Genomic DNA, 23694 nt, shown 5'->3' with positions numbered 1-23694 from the left:
TCGTTTAGCCAAGTAAAGCTACGGAGGAGGTCAGCCACCATGCTTAGCTGATATAAAGCCAAACCCTTCATAGCATGGCTTTGTAAGTGCATCTCGAACGCCAAATCCAGGTCACATATCTCACATTAAGACGAGTCATTGTCAGATGACTGACATACCTGCAGAAATGCTTCGACGAATCTCCCGAAGTATAGAACTCGTGGGTAAGTTCTTCCAGTCCAGGGTCTTCTGGTTCAAGGCAAAGTACAGACCGGTGCACTGGAAATATTTCTTTAAGTTGTCCAATTGTAATGCTGAGATGATATCAGGTGTCTGGAAGACTCTGTATCGAATACGATGCCCAAAAGGAAGGCATTAGCCTCTCCCGGGATACCTTGCTAATACGACTTGAATGAGGTCGTAATCACCAGCCATCTCTCGCTAGACCTAGACTCTTAGAGAGTGCGCTAGAATGGCGACGGGGAGTATACCTTATGCATCTGGCCATTAAGTTTTAGGTCTAGCTTGTTGCTGGTCGCACTCTGGTAGACTTGGCGGAAGACCTCCCAGTTGGTGCCGAGAGAGCTGCAAGTCCTGAGATCAAATCGTTATGTGGAGAGCTGATCAGTATGCTGGAGAAAATCGACTCGAGTCAGATATTCGAGACCCCGAATCTGTTTTCTCAGCAGAAGATGAAAGGGTTATTGTTGGCTGGCGATGGCAATAGCAACGGACGATGCCGGCTTGGAAGAACACAGTCAGGGACCTGGACCCGGGGCCCTGTTTGAGGACTGCGCCTCGATGTTACGAACAGAACTGGGACCAAGGGAGTAGCCGCAGCAGTGTGTGAAGCAAGACTCGCCAAACATAGCAATTGTTGTCAACTGCTGTAGGCAAAATTGGCACATGGCCAATTTGGGTACCAGATCAGTGGGACGCCTTAGTCGTCTCACCGATAAAAACAAAGCTAACAGCTTACCTGTAATGCGCTGTCTAGGCAAGCTAGAACCTGGTCACAGCAAAGCCGACTCCTCTAATTATGGCTGTAAGGAAGCGATCTGCTTCTAACTCTAGTTGAGTACCCTGCCTCATGACCTTGTTTCGAAGGCGACAAGTATTAAGAAGCCCGAGTAATGCTCCCAGGACCTTATGACTGCTTCAAGAAACAACAATAGGGTAGATGCTGAGGATCATTTACTGCAGGGTATAATGCACTGCCCTTCAGCGACGGGATGTTAGCCTCGGCACGGGAGTGCACATTTCCACACAACGGGATCTTGGATTGCCGCACCAGGTACGGTTTACTGGATAACATCCTCGGCTCGTGCATTTCAAGTAGAGTGAAAATGAGCACAGCGACGACCGCCCCAAGGTAGAGCACGATATACTCATATTAAGGGGCGGGCTAGTAAGATCCGAGCGGAGAAATCGACCTTGCCGATCAAGTGCCGATCCATCGGCATTGGTCTCGTATCTGGTCGTACTCGTTTAGCCCATGTTCTACTTACTGATTCGTTAAACCCGTCGCAACATAGCGTGTCAGGCAAATTGGTTCATTACGTTACTCCTTATTTATGGTATGCGCAGGTAACAAGGGTCTTAAAATTAGCTTAGAGTGAACACCCAGAGAAACCCCAGAGATTAGCGGTTCACAGTAGCAGAAAGACACAGCCTCTTTCCGATGACCGTCTAAGGAACCTAATTGTCCCAGTCCATAAGCCCGCAATGCTGTATTCTTACAATCTACAGCTTTTATTGACAGGGAAATTTTATACATTATAAGATAATCAAGTGAAAGCGTATCAGCCTGGAATCCAACCAGTTTCCTCCATCGGCCGCCGCATCCAAACCTTGTATTCTTCGTCAAGTGAAGTGTGAATCTCGAATAATAAATGTTCTGGCCACCCACGGATCCACCAGAACGAACTGAGACGATTAAGAAGAATGCAGAAATATGAAAGAATGATGAGCGCAATTGGCTTTTCTTCCTGTAACAGACGGACGAAATCATCGTCCAGTTGATAGACCCAAACGAATACCTGTTGGGGGGACAGTTGAGCTGCTCTGGAAGTAGAAAGGAATGCGAAACCAAAGCTCTGTGACAGCTGATCCAATGCTTTCGAGTAATGCACTAGTTCCGGATCTCCTGATGCGGCTTGCTGAATCTGTTCACGTAGCTGGGGGAAATGGTCGGCGCGAGAAACTGGCTCGGTCAAGCTGCGCACAGAGAGCTGGAACATTGGGGCCAGGGTATCGTCCTGGAAAAGCTCAGGCTTGGTCTCGAGCAGAGACCTCATACCTTGGAGCTGTCCAAGCCATTGTGCAATGCCCTGTTGTCCGAAGAGAAGGAAATCGCCGGGTTTTGGCCCTAGCCCCAAGGTAAAGGAGAAAGACAACATGGAAAACAAGTACAGCGCAGGTCCATTCTGGGCATTGATGCTTGTCATAAGGGAAGTTGCTGTTCGTAGGGCGATACCGTAATGATGTAATGCCTTCATCATGTACGCGTTGGCTTCCGAGGCATTTTTCTTGAAGCGCGATAGATGAAGCGCAGCAATTGCGAGGGTGGCATGCAGAAGGAAATCATTGGAGAAGGCGATTTGTGGAAGGTTGATCCTCATGAAAATGTCAAGTCCCGGGACAATGGCCAGAGTATGTGATGTGAAGATGGTGTAGTGATGAAGTAGAAAGAAATCCTCGATATCTAGGCCTTCCGAGGCCGGCTCAAGGGAAAGCGTCCAGGGAACGTCTGGTAGTGAAGGAGATGGAATCTGCGTGAGGAGCGTTGCGTCGCAAGGTGGCGTCAGAGACGACGAGCCAGAGTTTCCACAAGGCGATGCTGATGAATAAGAGTTTGGCGGTAGAAAACTACAACGAAGCTCCCGCATCACACAGTTCGAACATTGTGGCTTTTGTTCATCACACTTGGCATATGTATGTTAGCCTAGTTGTGGTTACCTTGAGCACCCACGGTGCATTCACGACCCCGGATATCAGTCTTCATACCTTGACTCTACGAGATTTGCAATTGGTACAGCCGTTTCGGGATTTCCGGTGATATCGGCGCGGTGCCCTGTTTCTAGTTGGAATCGATGGGTTCGTTTCGTTGTTGCCGAACGACATGGCGAGAAGAATCTTGTCATGAGACCATGTAAATCTTGGTAGTGTGAGAGGGACCTTAAACGAAAATGCGACGACTACGGGGCTTTACGACCTTTAGTACGAAGCGCTGTCGTATAGATTCGGGTGGGTCGGGTAGTGCCAGTGACTGAATACGACGGAGAGTGTCATATACGACGCATTCGGGTTAGTGTCTCGTAACGTCCGTATCTCTCGCATCGAACTTTGTACGGTAGATTATTTCACGGACCACCCTGTGGACTTATCCAGAGTGGAGCTAATAATAAACACCTTTGAATTTGATGAAGATAAGCGATGGTTGTGTAATGCCGGACTTGATGCATGATTTTCCACAGAGTAACGCAAATTCCAATCTATCACTGCTCGCTTTTGCTATGCGACGACGACATCCACAAATATGGGATTCGCGAGATGGCCTCCACTGATGTGTTGTGGTCTCGATGCCATATATATACAGCTACGGTCCGGACTCCAGTGTGACTTTTTCCTTACCGGCACAATCAATCAATAGTCTCTCTTTTCATTCAATTACTTCTGTCGTTTCCGTTATTATACACCAAACCAAAACCACCACGCTCTCTTGTCCCTATCTTACATCATGACGAACAACTACACCGTCGGTTCCTTGCTCTGTTCGGCAGAGAATTTGGTATCTCCCGATATCTTCGGTACCCAGGTTCTCAATATCAGCGCATCCATGGTTACCAATTTCACGACCAGTGTTCCGGGGGATTTCAACTTCCATCATGGCCCAGCCGAAGTTGAAGACGTGGATTTCTGCAACATCACCGTCTCCTACACGCATCCCGGCCAAGATGACATGGTCACTGTCGAGGCTTGGCTTCCTATCAATTGGAACGGCCGACTGCAGGCCGTTGGGGGCGGTGGATTGGTCGCTGGACGTTATGCGCTCTCCGATGCTCAAATGTCCGGCGCTGTGGGCGAGGGGTACGCAACTACCACAACTGACGCTGGACAGCAGGGAAAGCTTGCCACCGAATGGGGCTCCCTAAGCCCAGGCAATGTCAACCTCTACCTGTTCCAGAACATGATGACAACCTCTCTTAACGAACAAGCCATAATTGGCAAGAGCCTCGTCAACAGCTTTTACGGCCGGAAGCCAGAGTTCTCCTACTTTAGTGGCTGCTCGCAAGGTGGTCGCCAGGGTCTCATGCTTGCCCAACGCTATCCTGATGCATATGACGGCATTGCTTCCTCGGCCCCAGCTATCAACTGGAATCAGTTCATCAACGGCATTTTCTGGCCACAGCTTATCATGAACATGATGGGCGAATACCCAGCACCCTGCGAGTTGCAAGAGATTGCTATGGCAGCTACAGCCGCATGCGATGGACAAGACGGCGTCCTTGACGGCATAGTATCTGATGTCGGCTCGTGCAAGTTTGACCCCTTCCACCTCGTAGGCACCACCTTCGACTGTGCTGGCACACAGATGAAGATATCCGAGGCCGCGGCTGTCGTATCTAACGCAACCTGGGCGGGTCCCAAATCCGTTGAGGGTAACTTTCTGTGGTACGGTATAGCGCCCGGAGCAAATATCACCGCCATTGATGGCGTTGGACAGGGACCCGCCATCACCACGTGTCTGGGTAATGGTACTTGTACTGGAGTCCCATTCTCTGTCTACACGGATTGGGCCTCCGTTTTTGTCGAGCGCAACCTCAGTATGAGTTTCACCACCCTTACGCATGATGATTATGACCGTATCTTCAAGTCGTCGCTCCTTCAATACTCTCATATCAACGGAGACGACACCAACCTGGCACCGTTCTTCCAACGAGGCGGTAAGATCCTGGGGTACCACGGCACGGTAAGATATCCTCCTTTCATCCACTTTTTTAGCGGCCTATTTGAACACAAAAACTAACACGCATAAAGCTTGACGCCCTCATCCCTCTTCAGGGCACTTTGCAGTACTACGACTCTGTCTCGGCCGTCGTTCCTGATATTCACGATCATTACCGAATGTTCGAAGCGCCCGGTGTCGGCCACTGTTATGGAGGACACGGAGGACAGCCTCAAACCACCTTCGATGCCCTACGAGCGTGGGTAGAGAACGGGACTGTACCGGACACCCTGCCGGTCAGCTATACTGACAAGAACGGAACGTTGAACAGCAGGTTCCTCTGCCCCTACCCTAAAAAGGTCCGGTATAATGGTCGGGGTAACACTGCACTTGAGACTAGCTATACTTGTGAGGTCTAAATGGTTTTTCTATTCTTTATATAATAAGTTTATAAGTTACTAGTAATAGACTATAAATATGCTGCGCTATTTAAGACTTATTTTAAGGATTAGATTAGATTATAAAATTTTAATTTTCCCTTAAGAGCTTATATTATTAATCTTAGTTAGCTATAGTAAACCCCAGAGGTATTAAGCTCTGCAGAAATAGGAATTTCAGCTGAGCGATTGGATGAGTTAAATGTTACCCCGCCTTTGAGCGAGTGGGGTAGGTAGAACTTTAAGTAACCAAACAGTGACGCGGTCTAAGCGCGCGCCTCATCCTTTCACATCAGGCATCAGCTTCAAGTCTTATTCTCTTCCTAACAATAACAGGACCGCACGGAGTAAACTTCTTACAATTATCATCTGAGCGGGATAGCGCTTGTCGTTCATCATTTGATTGCTGCCATGTCAGTCGACAAACCGCAGTACCAACATTTCATTCCGCAATTTATTCTGAGAAACTTCGATTACCCATTCGTCTGTCCCATCGCCCCTCATAATGGAAGAAAATGCAAGAAGCATCAGCACGATAAGGGAAAATACCCTGGCGACCGGGTCGTGAACTGTTTGCAGCTTTTGCCAGAAGGTTTTAAATTTGAGGAGCAATCCATCAAGCGAGTCTGCGGTCTGGATGATATGTACACAGACAAGTCACCAATGGCAGAGTCTCCTCGAGAACTAGAGGTCAAGTTTAGCAAGCTGGAGGCAGCGGCTAGCCCCATCATTCGGAAGATAATCGCCTCTCATCAGCGTGGAGACGAGCACGTCAAAACTACCAGGACACAGCAGACGATACTACGCAAGTTTGTTTATCTACTGAAACAACGAAGCTCAGGGTTCTTCAAGACATACAACTACCAGAGCATCAATGACTACAAAGGAAAGGACAAGGATCTCTTGAAGTAATTCATGGAAAAACGCGGCATTCAACATCCGATAGATGTTTGGTTGCAAGGATTAAGCGCTATCATCGATGTTGATATGAGTGTCTCGGCAAATTGGCGAAGAACACTGCAGGCAACCGTTTATCATGCGCTTTTTGTACATTTCGAGGAACATATCATGGAATTTTGGATGTCTTTTTGTACCCCATCGAGCGAGTATGAGGAGTTTATCCTTCCTGACACGGCGAGCACTATTCATGAGGGGCCAACTGTTAACTTTCAGGATCAGAGGACTGGAGAATTCCTTCGTCTAGGACCCAAGTTTCACCTCTTCATACCTATCTCCCCCAGATTGATGATCGTATTGCGAAGCCAACATCTTCCAGAACCACACGAGGATGCGGATCCTGAACTGAAGGCTGGGCGTCAGCAGCAGCGACAGATTTTCATAGACTCGGTTTTCGGCACTGGCACCAAGTCTATACTTGAAGACCTTCCCGTTCACAAAGCCCTCAATAATTACTCGACTTGTGTCAACGGAAGACGGATGGGACGGCCGGGATGGGATGAACAACTTCGCCAAACGGATAGTTTTTTGTTCCCTTTCTTCAAAATCTCCACGCGTCATATACGGGCCATAAACGGTCTGCTTCTAGACCATGCATTTCACGGTTTAAGCATCATATTCTTCCAAAAGGGTCCATTCTTAGATCTTCTAGAATGGTACCTGAAAGAGCCATGTGAAGTGGGCAAAAGGCTGAGTGGAGAATATGCTCAAGAGCAGAAGAGGTATATTGAACAATTGGCCACTTTCATGGTTGCTGAAGGGCGAAACGTTACAACAAGTTTCAGATTTGAGCGAACGTGGCACGATCTTGATATCGAGGCGTTCAAGAAACAGACTAATGCTACTGCACGATGGCTTGAAGAGCGTGAGAGTAGCCATACTGAGAACGAAAATACTGGAAAGAAAGGGAAACAGACTTCTGAACCTGAGACTGATGGAAGCTTGGAGGATACGGAGAGTCGAACAGTGCTCGACAGCGGGACCACAGACAACCATCAGCCCAAAGACGAGCCCCTGAAAAACGTAACTACACGATGGCTCAAAGAGCTTGGGGATAGCCACAACAACAACAAAGGGAAGAACGTTGAAAAGGAAGAGACTCCTCCTCATGAAGGCGATGCAAAAGTCCAAGATACAGTCATTCAAAAAGCGGCCGAGAGCATCACAAAAGCCGACGACGAGCCCAACCTAGCAGAAAAGGGCGAAGATAATCCACTGGAAAACGAATGGATTGCTGAGGTATACAATCTATTCGCAGAAAAATGGAAATCTCCACATGTTCTATCGGATGATGAGACCAAAGCTCTAAATCTGAAGAAATCACTAGTCATGATCCGCGTCTGGCTCAGAAATGCCAAACTAGATTCAGCAGACGACAGACTCGAAACACTACTGGAAGGATATCAGTCGCGGCAACCGCCCGTCGTTTTCTGGCTGTTTCTAAAACGATTCCGGTATGCCCTATGGAGTCAGGAGATTGAGAATACACCGAAAGACGATATTTTTTCAGAGATATGGCCCTGGCCGGGACCTGAAGATGGATTTCCGAAATGTGAGCTTATCCTTTTGCTTGTATCATGCGCGATACTAACACATAAAGATCCACTTACATTTGACCCTCTTGTCCTGAATCAAGCAATGTGGAAAACCATGATTCGTGATATTGCCATGTCACGGGACCTTGGTGAAAACTTAAGCCTGGTTGCGCTTACATCACTTTGTTTAAAGAATCCGATTTCTGAACGACAACAAGTACGTTTGGAGATGAGCGAGCATGAACAACGGGGTCGAATGCAAAGAGATCAGTATATATTGCTGTTCATAATAATTTCGGTGTTGGGTTTTCTTATAGGAGTGGTTCAGTTCTTGGATTGGATTACGCAAATCTTGTTTTACATGGTTTTCAATATCATCAAGGTGGTTATTGCTGCTATACAACACTGCACTGGTTTTAATGAGACTGTTTAGATAAGATAAAAACGCAAGATATTTATTCTCAGTAAAAAAAAAAATACAGGGGTAAAGCCTAGGATACTTTAGTGCGATTAAGACTCTTGGAGAAATGGATATGATCTTGAAAGTTTTCCCCCTCTTTCTTGCATTTTCCTATCGTCATTTGCCTCCCCTCTCTCTTATTTAGAGGAGGCAGAAAATAAATGCTCGCTTAGTTTTTCCCAGTACTAGTTCACTGGATATTAGGCGCATCTGTTCGGGGTATGGATAAAGGGAAAAATGGGAACCCTGGGATCAGTATTCGATCCAGTGGCCCGCTGGCACATGACATTACGAACATGTCTTTCCGCTTGTTCTTCGAGCTTAACGACCTTGATCAGCATTCTGTTTGCCTTTTTCAAATCCTAGTCACCGAAGGTTTGGAGTTTCCAGACTTCGGTAAAGGATCGCGGTTTGCCGAAACTTGAGCCTTGATTCGGAAATGCGCTGCTAGTACTACTTAGCTTGCTGTAAAACAGGGATATAGGTAAGGTAAGATAGAGGCTAAAGCAATCATTATCCGGAATTCTACGATCAGTCAGCAAGTCTACTACCCTTGTAATAGACCGACTTCCACCAAGTCAAGTCTCACTCAAACCAAACCATCTCTCTAACCACTCCAAATACTCCCCCTCCATCCATCTTCCCAAAACCCTCAAAACAGCAATAATCTTATACAAACCCTGCAAATCCATCGTGTTCCCCATCGCCAAACTCTCAACAATATCCTATATCTGATTAGCATTACCACTCCCAGTTAAATAGTAGCACTTACGATAGAGTCTCCCCGATCAACAGTAAACAGAAGTTTCCACTTATACTCCATAACAATAATCATAGGCATAGCAATCATCCCCTCATTACATGACTTTAATGCGTTCATCCTGGTATACCATGCTGCTATCCAGAGGCCAAGTTAACCACATACTTCTTCAAGGGATCCACTGGCGATTTTTATTTCGATAGGTATTGCGATGGGCGTATTTCTAACAGGTCCATATACCGTCTAGTTAATGCTTCGTTAAGAGAATAGTAGGCTATTAATCATACGGCTAATATACTCTGCTGTAGTTTCTAGAGGAGAGATACTAATTCCCCAGTCGATCATCTTGGTCTTGGTGGTTAGGTAGTAAGAGCTTTCGCTGATAGATAGAATAAAAGGTTTGCTGATAGACGCATGGGTGAGAAGGTTTCGACGTAACCTCGAAAAGGGTTTAAACGCAAGTTTGAGTAATGGGCCATGAACCTCAAGATTCCACGTTCCCTCAGATGCTTCTTCGACTTGCACTGCTGCAGCCTCAGCTTAAAAACCACCCTAATATTGAAGAGATTATGTCTGTCGCCCAGTCAGTCTCTGCGCGCCATCTACAACAGCTGAACTTACTCATCTATCTAGATCATGATTGTTCAACATGCTGTGCTCCTGTCGGGGAGTTTGGCTGCGAAGGGAGATAGACACCCATACTCGCCCTCGCCAGCTATGCTCTTATGAGCTCAGTTCCATTCGTATAGATATTCATTGTGCAAACAAACCATCAGCCGTTAGCTAATGACACTGCTGCAAGCTGCATCGAATCCAAGCTCTTGACGTTTCCCCTTTGTCCCATGGCATCCGACTCATCGCGTTTCCGCTTCTCTCCTCGTGGTATCATCGAAGCTTGAGTTTTAACATCAGACTTGTACTCATCGTCGACCAACTGCATAATAATGCGTTCGGCGAAGCTCGAATATGGTTTAAATGGGACTTGGATGTGGCGTATCGTCGGCCATTTAATGTTTTCCATGTCGAGCGTCGGATGATCGAGGGTCTCCAGATGTCGTAGGGAATGTCGGCTTGGAAAATGTGCGCGTGGGTTGTATCGGTCTTGCCGGTATTCATCGAGACCAAAACATCGGCTGGCAGTCTCGAGACCTCGGGTGTTCAGCTTGGGGTCTGGGTCGCAGCATGGCACGAGAGTCTGCGCAGCATCATGAGGTGCGGTGGGGCGGTCGAGCGCATCATTACAGTTCCTCTCATTCAGGTTTCAGGAGGTTCCTGGACGGTCATGTTTGCGTTGGATGGTGGGAATGAAGTCGTGAGTTGTCTCCCCCGTCTTTCTGTCCTTCTGGTCAGTGAAACTAATCTTCGTTAGCAAATTCTTTTTGACCACCAGACTATCATTGGCAGCAGCAATTCGTTGACGGGTATGTATCAGCTTCAAACTGCATTCAAGGCAATTACCGACTGGATGGAGGGGCCGTTCAAGACGTGGATTACCCAGGTTCTCACAAGGGCATTGGCGCAGCCATGAGTTGCTGTTATGGCGTAGAGAGGAATAATTGTATTTTAAATTTATTATGATAGATACCCTATAGGCTAAAGGATCCTCTGATTTATATAGAATTACTACTAGAAATATTAGCCTCCTAAGTCTTAAGGTATAAAAATAAGTAATCTAAGAAGTTTAATCTAAAAGCTATAATATATCCTAATAATTTTATCTCTTATGCTCCTAGCAGTCAATTTTTCTAATGCCCTGAGGGTTACATCAAGTCGATACAGATATTAATTTAACCTCATCCCGGAAACGGTTTAGCGTTACTGAGTGGTTAGTACACGTTCAAGCAAAAATATGCCTTCGGCGTCGGTTTAGCGTTACGTTAGTCAGTCGCTAACCCTGTGCCTGTGCCCTGCGTCCCGTTTTCTTAGACGGTAACAAATCTTGATCTTTGACTTTGAGCATTCACTCATGCTTGACTGGCATGTCCCGCTGTGCATTTGACCTCGGCGTGATGATGTGTACTGCTGTCTCTCTATTGTGTAGCAGCCCGGATGGCAAAGATCGTCGCCAGCGTCATGAACTCCTCACTAGAACTGCCGCAACAATAATCGGTCCAGCAGTCTCCCTCCCATGAATGTGACTAGTCAGGCTGGTTTACCTACTGACTCCGCCCTGGTTCAGTTCCAGGCTTCGTCAGTGTACTCGAGAGGAACACAGTTGGAGGAGGCCATTGAGAATGGCGACCTCTTCTCTCATACTCTTGGCCAATGGTATTACAAGTATCGTGTTTGCTCATCTGGCTATTGGACCAGAGGTACTTGGCTATGCATCCACTGTTGTTCACAGTTCCAAGTATGTGGAACTTCGGAACTTCCCGCAGAAGCTGGCAAGAAAGAGGCTTTTGAAGTTGTAAGGATGCTGGGGCAAAAACGGTTGAGATATGGCAACGTGGGTTCTGTCGCGGAAGATGGGCAATGTATAGTAGGTGTAGGGATGGAAAGTGAGACTGGAGACATACACAAGCGCTAGATCGGAGTAGGTAGCATATCAATTTGATTCCATCTCTTCTAACGTAAACATAATGCATGCCAATATGTGCGGCGAGAGAAGCGACTCAAACGATTCAAACTCTACCGTCGCGGAACCCCCTCACAAATTGCCATCTGTAGTTAAGTAACAAGCATGCTTTGGCCCTCACGCATAAACGACCGGACCGTCCCCACTGAGACCAATAAACAATGCAAATTGATCAAGTGGGGACGGTCCGGCAGTCGCGACATTGAGATTATCCAACACCATTATCAGCTAACTATACATACGCTTGATCAGACTGTCAAAAGGAATATTTCAACCAACTTAAGACTAAGGTAGGGCGTCATTTTCAAGATGTCCAGACCGCTACAAGCAGCAATGCACCGCGTTCTACATCTCGGCAAAGCAGCCGGAAAGCCGGGTGAGGTATATTACCCGTAAGTACTAATCGGACTATTACAAGGATCCTCCGGTAGACTAACTCTACCATGTCAGTCTCCGCCTCAAGCAGACTAAGACTCCCACCCCAAAGCAAAATGAGGTTTTGGTCCAACTCAAGGCCGCAGCGCTGAACCATCGCGATCTTTTCGTGAGACGCCATCAATACCCAGCTATATCTCTCGAGAACCCCATGCTGTCAGATGGGTACGGCGTAATTGTTGAGCTTGGTAAAGGAGTTTCCGATCAGTCTCTCCTCGGAACAAATGTCCTTTTAACACCCATGCGAGGCTGGACTTCAGACCCAGCTGGCCCTGAAGTCCCAAGCGAATGGTCCATCACTGGATCGACTCGTCTTTACCCTCTAGGAACAGCGCAAGAGTATGTCTGCGTTGAGCAGGAAGAAGTTGTCTCGGCTCCAAAACATCTTTCCGCTGCTGAAGGGGCAGCTTTACCACTTGTTGGACTTACAGCCTGGCGGGCACTGACCACCAAGGCTAACGTACGGCAAGGGCAGAACAGTCTTATTACAGGCATCGGAGGTGGCATTGCTCTTTCAGCGTTACAGTTTGGCAAGGCGATGGGTGCTAATGTCTTTGTTACCTCTGGTAGCCAAGAAAAGCTTGACCATGCTTGAGACTTGGGTGCAATAGGAGGTGCCATCTATAAAGCAGAGAACTGGGAAGCAGATATCCGCCAACAACTCCCGCCATCGCGGTCTTATAATGATGCAATTATCGATAGTGCTGGTGGCGATATTGTCAGCAAAGCCGTAAAGCTTCTTAAACCCGGTGGCGTTATCGTTTAATATGGTATGACTGTATCTCCTAAGATGAATTGGGTGATGCCGGCTGTTCTTCTTAACGCAGAACTAAAGGGAATGACGATGGGGTCTCGGCAAGAGTTTAGAGATATGGTTAATTATGTAGAGCGCATGGGGATACGGCCGGTTATCAGCAGAACCGTCTTAGGACTAGACAATCTCGAGGCAATCGATGGTCTCTTTGAAGATATGAAAGCTGGGCGGCAGAAGGGTAAACTTGTTATTGAGATAGATCATCACAGTAGTCATAAGATCTAGAGTTAGTTATACCAGATAGGAAACTAAACGGTCTGAATATCGCCCTTGTCATGTCGTTTCTTCCATGATCAATTTTTGGAGCCTGGCTGTGATCGAATTATTAACATGTCCCTCATTGTTGAGAAGATACCAGAGACTCGATCAGACGTGGATCACAGCGCAGACTAGGCTGATTGCTTGGCTACATTGTTCAGCCACATAAAGTTTGCGGAACAGGGTCAAAACACCGTTGACAACAGTTCGCCAGTGCGGTCGGCGAGTGCCTGGCAGGAATGAATAAAGACAAAAGGGAAATTCGAGAGAAACAGCATGAGGTGTTATAGTTTAGAAACATACATGGGCGTTGGTATCACGATCAATCAAAAACCTAACCTTGAATACAGTCACGAGTGTAAATTGTCGGTAATCCTTTTCAAAACTGGCTTCCTTTCACAACTAGTGATTCTTAAGATTTATGTATATAGTTGGCTAAGTCTAAATCCAAGCCATAGCACTACTACTACGATAGCAATTGGGCTCAGGTGCCGAGGAGAAGCATGGCGAAGTGTCCGGGTCACTTAGTCGGATGACCGGCTTGAGCACCTCAAGCTCACCCCATTCACCTTTCAAAGCAGACATATAAGGGGAGTCTTTCTCTGAAAAGACCGGCATCTCTCGCTTCCAACCGTCGAGCACTACATCCAACAGCTCAAGCACAAAATGATCTGGGCCAGTCTTACCCTACTTGAACTTCTGGTTGCACTTCTCTACCACCTCTGGGGAGTAAAGTCCAATCTCGGGTTTTAGATGTAGACCTGCAGCGGCCATCAGAGAAGCAAAGACGTGGTACGAGCCACCTTGGCGGGCACGATCTCTGATGGCCATCATCGCACCTATAGCGCCAATTAGACCTGTGAGCATATCCGGCACAGGTAAAGCTGGCAGGACACACGTTCCGTCCTCATGACCTAGACTTCGTCCCGTCACATATGAGCAGCCAGTTGCAGCATCTGCAATCTGCTGCCAGCCGGGGCGCTCAGCCATAGGTCCATCTGGACCATAACAGTTCTCCTCCACGTATATAATTCCCTTGCCTCTCTTGGCCGCTATCTCTAGAAGATTACTGAGACTGAGACCTTTTCGGGCGATGACACCAGGTCTATAGCCTTGAACGAAAACGTCAGCGTCTTCGATAAGTTCCATCAAGTGCTTCAAGTCTTGATCTAGCGCTAGATCGATATCCACGGTTCGAACACCAGCATTAAGTGAGAGTTGCAGTGACTGATACAAATGGTTAGACTAATTGCACTATGTTGCTTTGGCAAGTAAAAGAACTGCCGCTGAAAAGAACGTGGGCTTACATTAAAGTCTGGGAGTCGACTGCAATTGGCACGAATGACGTCGGCTCCAAGAGATGCCAAGGTAGTGCCAATGACAGGCCCGGCGATAATACGGACGAGTTCAACGACCTTGATACCAGCCAGTGGCCTCTTGTCAGTTGAAACAGGTAGAGGGTGGCTGCTCGCTGATCCCTATCCATAGACTTGAGAGCATTGAGAACGCTCTTGCCTTGGCCCACGTACACGTCCTGGACGTGCTTACCAGTGGGGATCATGGAGATAATTGTGGAAGCTTTTTGTGCTACATCATACGGTGCTGTAGAGTGTTACCCTGTTTATCGTCATTTGTTACGAGTTCTTTGCCGCAGTATAAACTCACATGAGCAACTTATGAGAGGTACATGCGGATGCTCTACATTGTGGCGCTTAATAACCTGCTCAATCGCCTCCTGGTTGGTATCGCACAGAGCAAAGCTCACGCTGTTGCCTTGGCTGGGCTGCTTGTATCTTGAAATCAGGTTGTTCAGCTAGTAAGGCCTAGGTCAGATAAAGTAGGGCATGTATTGTGTTGGTGATATCTTACCATGTGATTGCCCATAGCTCCAAGACCTATGAACCCAACAGTATTACCCCTATCACCTGTAGATGCCAAGGCAGACGAAGTTGAAAACGAACTGTATCTTCCTGCTTTATGGTATACTGAGCTACCAACACGGTGAGGGCTCGCCACGAGGCCAGTGTGTCGGAAGAGATTACAGGCTCGCATGGTTACTGGCAGAAGCCTTGCAGGTGAAACGTCTAACTGTGATGGAAGAGTAAAATTGTAATAACTCTAAGATTAATGATTCTAGGTAAGAGCATCGCGTTCTATATGAATAGACAAATAAACATCAGCGGTAAGCTATACCTAGATCTCGGCCCGGGCATCTCAGAAGTGAGTAACAGCATGTTAAGTGGGGACGGTCCGACCACTACATAGTATCTGTGTCTGCGCACTCTGTGCCGCTTATACCTTTGGCGGTCCGGAATTCATCGTCGGAATCATTATGCGTTTAACTTGAAAACAACACTGGCTGGAGCCTTTCAGAAGGCGTTAGCCCAGGACGGACGAGCCACCGCAGACAAGGTCTTGGAAGCTTATCGTATACTCGACGATCTAGCTTCCCACATTCCTGACAGCGCCTTTCCAAGCTACACTGAGAACATAAGGAACACGGGAAAGACTTGCTTTGCAGTTATCGGAGTAACGTCGCGGTATCAGCGTCCCTTTCTTACAGACAATGGGCATTTGGACTCTTCATGCGAGTCGACACAAGCTGGAGACGAAGTGTGGATAGTATCGGGATGTCCCGTGCCGTTAGTGTTGGGGAGGAGTGGGCTGTATGTTGGTGGGCGAGAGTTATGTGCATGGCGTCATAAATGGAGGGCAAAAAATAGAGTTGGTATGAGAAATGCAATTAAAGGTTTACAACTTTCGTCTCACGTACTGTTTTCACGTAATTGTGTCCGGATCATCAGCGAAGCTTGTTCAAACGGATCTTGAGCAATATCACTGTTAGCTCTGCGGAACGGCATCAAGCTGTTCTGTGATTACACAACGATTACAAATGTGCAAGACTACCTGATTCAATGCCAATCTTGCCACCTTAGTAATAATCATACGTGTTGATTCAAGCCTACCGAGGTTATATAAATAGGCTCTAGGGTATATCCGAGTTTTCCGCAAACTCAATCTGGCAGCTACAGCGGCTATTGCGTGGCGCAATTAAAGCTTGGGCCCGTTGAAGACGTTGCATTAATGTGGATATCTCATTTTGTTTCACGCTTCCACAGGCAGGGGTAGATCAGTAGAGATATCGCATTAAACTCTTTAATATATCATTTAAACTTAGATCCATTTAGCATCAGATTGTTAATATAGACGATCTACCATTGTCTTACAAGATGCTTAAAAATAGACGTCAGCCTCTTGGCATCTTGCAAGGCAATCTGCGAGTTTATGATATGATAGCCCTATACCAGGATCTTAGCCGTTAGAAGCGGATTCAAGTCCACAATTAAAACTAGACAACGGCCTCTTTGCAGTATTTATCCTAGTCTCGTTCAGCTACGAATCCGCTGTTCGGCTAGTGTTTCAAGAGAAGTGTTCACCGCTTCGGACTGATCTAGCAATACCACCGGCGGATGAAACATCCGTGACTAGGGCCAACATGTGATGGTGGTGAGTTGTTTAATGCAAAGATTTCAGCTATAAGTACTGACCACTGCTACATCCTGTTACGAGACCTGACCTAACAATCCTCTTTGTGTATTAATCATTATTAAAATCAGTCAAAATGGCCGTCGGATCTAGCAAACAAATCAACTTCACCGAGTTCTACAACCTCATCGACGGAAAGCTCGAAACCACCAAGGACACGCTTCAGAACACCAACCCTTCTACACTCGAGAAGAACCACCCAGCGCCGGTTGCGACCCAACAAGATGTTGACAGAGCTGTAGAGGCTGCCAAGAAGGCATCTGAATCCTGGTCTGAGGTCCCATGGGAGGAGCGACAGGCCCTAGTAACCAAGTATGCCGAGGGTATTGATGCTCTCAAGGATGAATTTGCTCACTTGCTGGTCAAGGAGCAAGGAAAATCTGTAAGTATGACACCGATTGTCATTAAAAATCGGTTCTGATGCGAAAACAGCTGGCAATGGCCCACTTCGAGATCATGTTGTCTGTTCAGTTCCTCAAGGGATACGCATCACTGCCTGACCCTCAGCGGGTGATTGAGGACAAGCCAGACTGTAAGGTCGTCACAAAATACGTTCCTCTCGGTGTTGCGGTCGGCATCGTGCCTTGGAACTGTGAGTAAAATTTCCCGGGAATGTTTCTATACAAAGCTAACGAATCCAGTCCCTATTTTCTTGACCACTGCCAAGATCGGCCCAGCTCTAATCGCCGGTAACTCTTTCATTCTCAAGCCCTCGTAAGTTTCATGTCAGTTTTTATCACGGCAAGTGTAATAACCCCCGGGATAGACCTTTCACTCCTTACTGCGGATTGAAGCTCGCTGAGTTGGCTTCCCAGTACTTCCCCTCAGGTGTCGTTCAAGCACTCAGCGGTGACGATAACCTTGGACCCTGGTTTACCGCCCACCCCGGCGTGGACAAGATCAGCTTTACTGGATCTACAGCAACTGGAAAGAAGGTCGTAGCAAGCGCTGCACCAACGCTCAAGCGCGTCACCCTCGAACTGTGAGTCAACTCCTGATACTAAGCGGATAACGATTAACGTGGGTAGGGGTGGTAACGATCCCTCCATTGTCTGCGATGATGTTGATGTCAAGGAGGTTGCTCCCAAGATTGCCTTCGCAGCGCTCATGAACTCTGGTCAGGTAAGTTGCGGAATGCCCTCTCAGCTGAACTTGGCTTACAAAGACAATAGCTCTGCATGGCCATTAAGCGAGTTTACGTCCATGAGTCCATCTATGACGACTTTGTGAAAGAGCTAGCCGCAGCCGTCAACAGCTTTACTGTCGGTGATGGTATGGATGAAAAGACAGCTCTGGGTCCTGTTCAGAACCAGATGCAGTTTGATAGAGTTAAGAACCTACTCGCCGATATCGAGTCCAACGGTTACAAGCTAGCAGCTGGCTCGACCAGTGCCTCAACTGCTGGCAAGGGATACTTTATCACCCCTACCATCGTTGAGAACCCCCCCGATGAGTCTAGAATTGTGGTCGAGGAACCATTCGGTAAGTCACTGTCTCGTTTTAACTATATGGCACTAACATTCTGCAGGCCCTGTCTTCCCTGTCTTGAAGTGGACAGACGAAGCGGATGTCCTCCGACGTGCCAACGATACCGATATGGGTCTTAGTGCTTCTGTCTGGACTAAGGATATGGAGAAGGCCGAGAGACTGTCCTCCAAAATCAAGGCGGGTACGGTTTGGGTTAACAATCACGTTCAGCTCAACCCTGCCGTTCCCTTTGGTGGTGCTAAGCACAGTGGTCATGGTGCTGAGCATGGTATTGAGGGTATTAAGGCGTACTGCACTACTAAGTCTCTGTACTTTAATACGGCTTAAGTTATAGAATAGAGTCCAAGGCCTTTCCCCTAATAATATATGACTTGTATTGTTGCAAACTATAGCAGACTTAGTGCTGAGGGCGTTTGTCCTCGTTAAATAAAGGTTGCGCTTAACAGCACAACTTTTGCCCGTAGCGCTAAAGCGGTCAAGGCTTCCTTCCCCAGACAATGTAAACAGGGAGATAAAGATGAACAGAAGGATTTCTTAGCTCCTTCTTGACCTGTGCCATTAACACCTGGATCTCTTGTTCGTTCCAACCAAGGACGTGCTCGAAAAGCTTAGGCGTGTAGGAGTCAATGACCTTAAGCTCTTGGATTGCTTGGTATCTACCAAGCTCCTTGAGCTTTGAATCTTTGGGCCAGGCTCCGATAGGCAACTGTGTCCAAGGGTTAGTGACAGCCACCTCAAAAGCACTCGAGAGTCATGAAACACAGCTAGTACCTTGCGAATTTCTTCATGAACATCGACAAACCCTGCCCTTTGCAACCGGGCTCTCCATTTGTCTGCGCAGTCTACAGGCTTGCCGAATTTCGCACAAGCCTCAATCAGACTCTTCATCCAAAGTTGAGCATTAGGCGCTTGTTTAATCGTTTCATCATCTGACTCAAAGCGCGCAGCGACGCCCTGCAACTCGATATAGCCGTCTGAACGCGTGTGTCGGAAGGCTCGCTGTAACAACAGATCTTCGTCACCTACACATGCTTCTAGCTCGCGTGCATGGATGAAGTCGAATTCCTTCCGGTATACCCATTCGTCCTCGTAGTCATCAACCTCGAATGTACAGTTCGGTGGGTTCCTAAATTGTTAGTATTATTGCCTGCAACGAAAAGGAATGACCAGAGTACCATTCAGGTTGTATGGGACTGAGATCGTTCCCGATAACCTCGGCTGAAGGATGCTCACTAAGATACATATCATTAGTGAGGTGTTCATTCTGCGACCTAGGCGCCTAGCAAGTTCTATTCATGCTTACTCTGCAAAATCTATCGCCCAAATGCCAGTCCCTGTACCGAGATCGAGTACACGCTGGGGATTTTTATTAATCGGGGCAAGGTGAAGCTTTTCATCGAGAATCAAGCTGTATATGTGATGAACAAGATCCATTCGATCTTGCTCTTCGTCGTCGTTGGGCTGTGTAAGATATGCTTAGATAAGGACCATCAAAAAGGATGCTAGGCACGTACGACAAGATAGGTGCCCTCGCGGAAAGCATGATAGCGACGTCCATTCTGATGCCATGTTAGGCCTGTAGCGTTCCTCATATGAGATAATCATTTGCAACGTCACTTACTTCAAATCTGTAAAATTTACAATATCTTGTTAGTATATCTTACCGTTGGTAGTTCTTGTGAACCATGTTGTTTACCTGTAGTTATATATGTTCGATTGGAGAGAGGAAAGATAACTGCTGGCCCCAATGCTGTTATTGAGATGTCAGTACGCCAGGGGTAGAGGATCAAGGGCAGCGCATGACGACCGACGAATTGTGAAGCGAATCATTAGCATCTAAGTCATCCTGGCGACAGGTCAGTTAACTAAAGAAACATCCATTATTATCGCGAGCGAGAATCAGAGACTCACATCAACCTCCAAGTTACTCTCGTCCAATGGAGGTGTGTTTGCTGCGACTGGAGGGCTGGGGATATCGTCGGGCTGCCGATTCGGCTCTTCTGATGGATTGCTGGCCATGATGAAGGAGTCGCGCGACTGTAATGCGCCGAGTCGAGCTAAAGAGACAGAGCTAAAAGCATTTGTGGACAGTTGGAAGATGCAATGATTGTTGTTTTATTTATGTAACCCCGCCCAGAGACCCCTGCTTGCTTGAGTCATTTACAACCCCGGGTTGAAATACTGAAGAAACCAGTCGGAAGACTATCCGCTCCTGTACAGGGACACGTCAACTAGGGGATCAAATACCTGATATGTAACGTTACCACGATTTAAGCTTCAGATAATCAATCATACATACATTCAACCATTGCATAGGGGACTCTAAGTTGAACATAGAATACACTGATGCCTTATTCCTCCATGTCACTATCAGCCTCAACTGGTACATCAATGCCAAGCTCCCTCAGATACGCCGCGATGTCCTGCTTCTCCTGCCCGCATTGCTCCAAGGTCTCTTCATCTAGCGCATTTGCATCAGCCCCATGAGCCAACAGTGCCTTCACAGACTCAACGCTCCCGTCCACAACGGCATTAGATAAAGGCGTGTTGCCTAGACTATCTTCAGCAAGCACATTGCTACCCGCCTCGATAAGAGCTTGGAGTGTCGAGTTTTCCATGTCGATCTCTGCAGCTAAATGCAACGCCGTGCGCCCATCGCTATCCCGAGACTCTAAGTCTTCTCCACGCGCTACTAGCGCGTCGATGAGAAACTTCGGAGCTACAAGATGCGCTGCTAGGTGGAGTGGACCATATCCAGGAGTGAAGACTCCCCATCGTTCTTGATCTTCTTCAAGCTCGTCGTAGCTGGCTTGACTCTCGAACGGCCATGCTTCGGCTGCTTGGAGGTATGACTCAATCGACCCATTTCGAGATGAGAGACGAATAAAGTCATCAACCAACGTGTCTGGGATAGTTGTCTGTAAGCTGGGCCCTAGCATTCTGGCCGCGAACCACAGATACCTGTGCTTCTGAAGTCGTTCCCTGAGACGGGCGGATGACTTGGCAGCACCTTGCGCGAAAGAGTCAGATGATAGATATCGCAGAAAGCCAGAAATGCTTCGCTTGTCGTAGTCAATATCGAAAACCACACGTTTCAGGTATTCACCGAGAAGTGGTGATGTAATGCGCATCGACTCATCATCTTCACCATAGTATATAACGCCATGGCAACCTAGAAGAACTTCGGAAGTGCTGAAGTCCTTCTCATCATGGCTGATTTGCCAAACATCTAGCGCTTCAAGTGCCATGGGCATTGTGAAAGTGTAGCCAGCTTCGGAAGCTTTGATGATATGGTAAAGAATACAAAAGGCCATATCCTTCCACTGTGAAGCTGTGATTTGCCTCACAGCCTCTTTGCAGAAGACATCTATCCTGTCCGAGGTAGGTGCTTCCCTAGAGGAAGTCATAAGTTGATCGAGACTAGCCAGGAGTTCTGGCATAGGTGTTCCAGCAGACCAAGGCGGAATGGGAAGGAACCTGTTGAGCATCAGCACCAGAGTTTAACTCGTATGAGATACTTACAGGCCGTCAGAGACTTGAACCATGTTTTGAAGTAACTTATCATGAGCCGTGGAGAAGTCCCTACGTGAGACGGTTGTAAGTGCTTGAATGGTGTACACTTTCACGTCTTCATCATTCGCTCTGAAATGCATTTCAAGGACTTGATGAGATGCTGAGACGCCACTAGGACACGCATTTCGACTCGCGAATACAACCCGAAAGTTTGAGCCAGAGTCACTCGGATTCAAGGAAAGCATTAAATCCCTCAGTGCGACCTCAGTAACGCTATTGGCGTTATCGAACACGATAAAGACCTTGTCAAACTCCGACGCAACAAGGTGGAGGAGTTGGCCAAACTCATCATCGTCTGGATAGGGAGTGTCTTCCAGAGCTACTAGTTCCTTCCAAACACCTGACGTGCTGGGAAGCTGCGATACGAGCTGCCTCAAAACAGAGGTTAACGCATGATTGAAATCGGCCTTGTTATACTGTTTATGGTTATGTGTTAATTCAACAAACGCAGCCGCGTTATCCTTGCCTTCTTTAATGTGCTCGAAGAGACGGGAGCTACAGTTGCAATTAGCAAGTAGCTTCTAGGTTCTTGAGGATAGACTGACCACAGAAACGTCTTGCCAGTCGCGGCTGAAAATATATTAGCCAAGGCAATGACTCAAAATCGCGTCACACTTACATGGCCCATGAAGCCACAGCAGAGAAGGAATGTCATTTTGCAGCCATTCCTTTGCTTTTGGATCGTCGAGAAACCATTGGCATGATCCTGGAATCCGGACGCGCTGGTAATGTTGGTGCCAACTCTCTGATCGATCACCAGGACAGAGTCTTCTAAGTAATTGATCTCTATCACTCATTGACATTTTGATTCGTCTCTGTCGTTTGTTGTGTCTCGGTTGTATGGTGAAAAGAACAAGAAGACCTTTTTCTTTTTGGATGGCTACTCTTGTTTGTTGGGACTAATCCTTGGTTGGGGGCTGAGACATACATACCATGATATATCACATTCACGGCGGGGCTATGCATTAAAGAGAGGATCACAGAACTCCGCCAGAAACCCACATCATTGAAACAGTGGCTTTCCTTTCATTACAGAATGGTCTTACTCTGCAGAAATCAAGTAGCAAGACTAACTCATCTCGTGTTGTCCTATTCAGGTTGTATATTGCGACAAGAAAGACCTGGACCGAGTAGAGGTTCAAGGGGCTGTGTAGTTGCGCGGATTCTTTCATGACTAGGGGCCTAGTCTAGACCACTACGGGCCTGCAGATCTTCGCCGCATATCTACTGTTTCTAGTAATCACCGAACCTTTGAATTTGCCAAGATCAACAACGTCGTACATAAGCAGCGGCAGTGCGGCACTAAGGAAAAATCTTGGAATAATCTTTGCGCTAAATAAACCGCCTTGGCATAAGCGCTCGGCTAAGCGAAGAGGGATCTTTACGACGAAACCACTTAGATTATTACGTTTGCTGCAGATATACGCCACATATGTGCGCTTATCACTGTTTGTCATTCTTATCCATGCGTATTACTGCGTATTACTTAGAGAAAACAACATCTTCAATACGGTTAACCATATAGCGGGAAAAAAAGGCAAATATAAGTTCTAAGTATTATTTAACTTCTAAAGGTATATTATATATACTCTGTTTTACACCTATATTGTTTACGTTGTTGAGGCTTTAGTTGCTCGTTATAACCAACTTAGACACAGATAATTCTAGCATTGCCATTATATGACAAGTTTTTAGCTAAATTGAGAGAGAACTAGGTCTCGCAGGACTGGGATATGGACTTGGCGACAAGGGATTCTGTGTTATTGTAAGCATCAGATCATGCTTGCTTCGTTGTTACGCTCCTCTATCTCCGCCCTGATGCATTTGTAGCCTGTAGTCCAGTATCCTAAATGCTTCCGTCTCTTGCAGATCCTATTATAGTAATCATCCTTCTGGAGAAGCTGTAAGAATTGCTTTAGGAAGGAGGAG

General features: G+C 47.0%; 9 protein-coding genes across 9 annotated transcripts; 5 read left to right on the top strand and 4 right to left on the bottom strand.

The window, feature by feature from the left end:
• Positions 1-1781: 1781 nt before the first annotated feature.
• On the bottom strand, positions 1782-2867 carry FPSE_08170 (uncharacterized protein; the record flags this gene model as incomplete). The annotated part of the gene is made up of 1 exon (XM_009261288.1): positions 1782-2867. The coding sequence occupies one exon, from the start codon at positions 2865-2867 to the stop codon at positions 1782-1784; it is 1086 nt and encodes a 361-aa protein (XP_009259563.1).
• An 851-nt stretch (positions 2868-3718) lies between these two features.
• On the top strand, positions 3719-5346 carry FPSE_08169 (uncharacterized protein; the record flags this gene model as incomplete). The annotated part of the gene is made up of 2 exons (XM_009261287.1): positions 3719-4951; positions 5020-5346. The coding sequence occupies 2 exons, from the start codon at positions 3719-3721 to the stop codon at positions 5344-5346; spliced, it is 1560 nt and encodes a 519-aa protein (XP_009259562.1).
• Positions 5347-5775: 429 nt separating this feature from the next.
• On the top strand, positions 5776-8289 carry FPSE_08168 (uncharacterized protein; the record flags this gene model as incomplete). Its single annotated transcript, XM_009261286.1, has 4 exons — positions 5776-6272; positions 6606-7873; positions 7922-8073; positions 8185-8289. 4 exons carry the CDS (start codon positions 5776-5778, stop codon positions 8287-8289), a joined length of 2022 nt encoding a protein of 673 aa, XP_009259561.1.
• A 1865-nt stretch (positions 8290-10154) lies between these two features.
• FPSE_08167 (uncharacterized protein) lies at positions 10155-10673 on the top strand (the record flags this gene model as incomplete). Its single annotated transcript, XM_009261285.1, has 3 exons — positions 10155-10388; positions 10446-10497; positions 10669-10673. 3 exons carry the CDS (start codon positions 10155-10157, stop codon positions 10671-10673), a joined length of 291 nt encoding a protein of 96 aa, XP_009259560.1.
• Positions 10674-11960: 1287 nt separating this feature from the next.
• FPSE_08166 (uncharacterized protein) lies at positions 11961-12681 on the top strand (the record flags this gene model as incomplete). The annotated part of the gene is made up of 2 exons (XM_009261284.1): positions 11961-12043; positions 12102-12681. The coding sequence occupies 2 exons, from the start codon at positions 11961-11963 to the stop codon at positions 12679-12681; spliced, it is 663 nt and encodes a 220-aa protein (XP_009259559.1).
• A 1164-nt stretch (positions 12682-13845) lies between these two features.
• On the bottom strand, positions 13846-15210 carry FPSE_08165 (uncharacterized protein; the record flags this gene model as incomplete). The annotated part of the gene is made up of 4 exons (XM_009261283.1): positions 13846-14385; positions 14582-14760; positions 14824-14971; positions 15028-15210. The coding sequence occupies 4 exons, from the start codon at positions 15208-15210 to the stop codon at positions 13846-13848; spliced, it is 1050 nt and encodes a 349-aa protein (XP_009259558.1).
• Positions 15211-16780: 1570 nt separating this feature from the next.
• Positions 16781-18519, top strand: FPSE_08164 (uncharacterized protein; the record flags this gene model as incomplete). Its single annotated transcript, XM_009261282.1, has 7 exons — positions 16781-17086; positions 17137-17296; positions 17346-17418; positions 17471-17686; positions 17733-17826; positions 17877-18186; positions 18233-18519. 7 exons carry the CDS (start codon positions 16781-16783, stop codon positions 18517-18519), a joined length of 1446 nt encoding a protein of 481 aa, XP_009259557.1.
• Positions 18520-18667: 148 nt separating this feature from the next.
• On the bottom strand, positions 18668-20211 carry FPSE_08163 (uncharacterized protein; the record flags this gene model as incomplete). The annotated part of the gene is made up of 9 exons (XM_009261281.1): positions 18668-18898; positions 18964-19318; positions 19368-19424; positions 19496-19653; positions 19707-19751; positions 19814-19820; positions 19889-19942; positions 20004-20038; positions 20104-20211. The coding sequence occupies 9 exons, from the start codon at positions 20209-20211 to the stop codon at positions 18668-18670; spliced, it is 1050 nt and encodes a 349-aa protein (XP_009259556.1).
• Positions 20212-20543: 332 nt separating this feature from the next.
• Positions 20544-22568, bottom strand: FPSE_08162 (uncharacterized protein; the record flags this gene model as incomplete). Its single annotated transcript, XM_009261280.1, has 4 exons — positions 20544-21669; positions 21715-22260; positions 22311-22335; positions 22385-22568. 4 exons carry the CDS (start codon positions 22566-22568, stop codon positions 20544-20546), a joined length of 1881 nt encoding a protein of 626 aa, XP_009259555.1.
• Positions 22569-23694: the final 1126 nt, after the last annotated feature.

Source organism: Fusarium pseudograminearum, chromosome 2, assembly GCF_000303195.2.
Source record: "Fusarium pseudograminearum CS3096 chromosome 2, whole genome shotgun sequence".
In the NCBI taxonomy this organism is placed as follows: Eukaryota; Fungi; Ascomycota; class Sordariomycetes; order Hypocreales; family Nectriaceae; genus Fusarium; species Fusarium pseudograminearum.
Note: the sequence above shows the minus strand (reverse complement) of the source record. Positions and strands in the feature narration are given on the sequence as shown.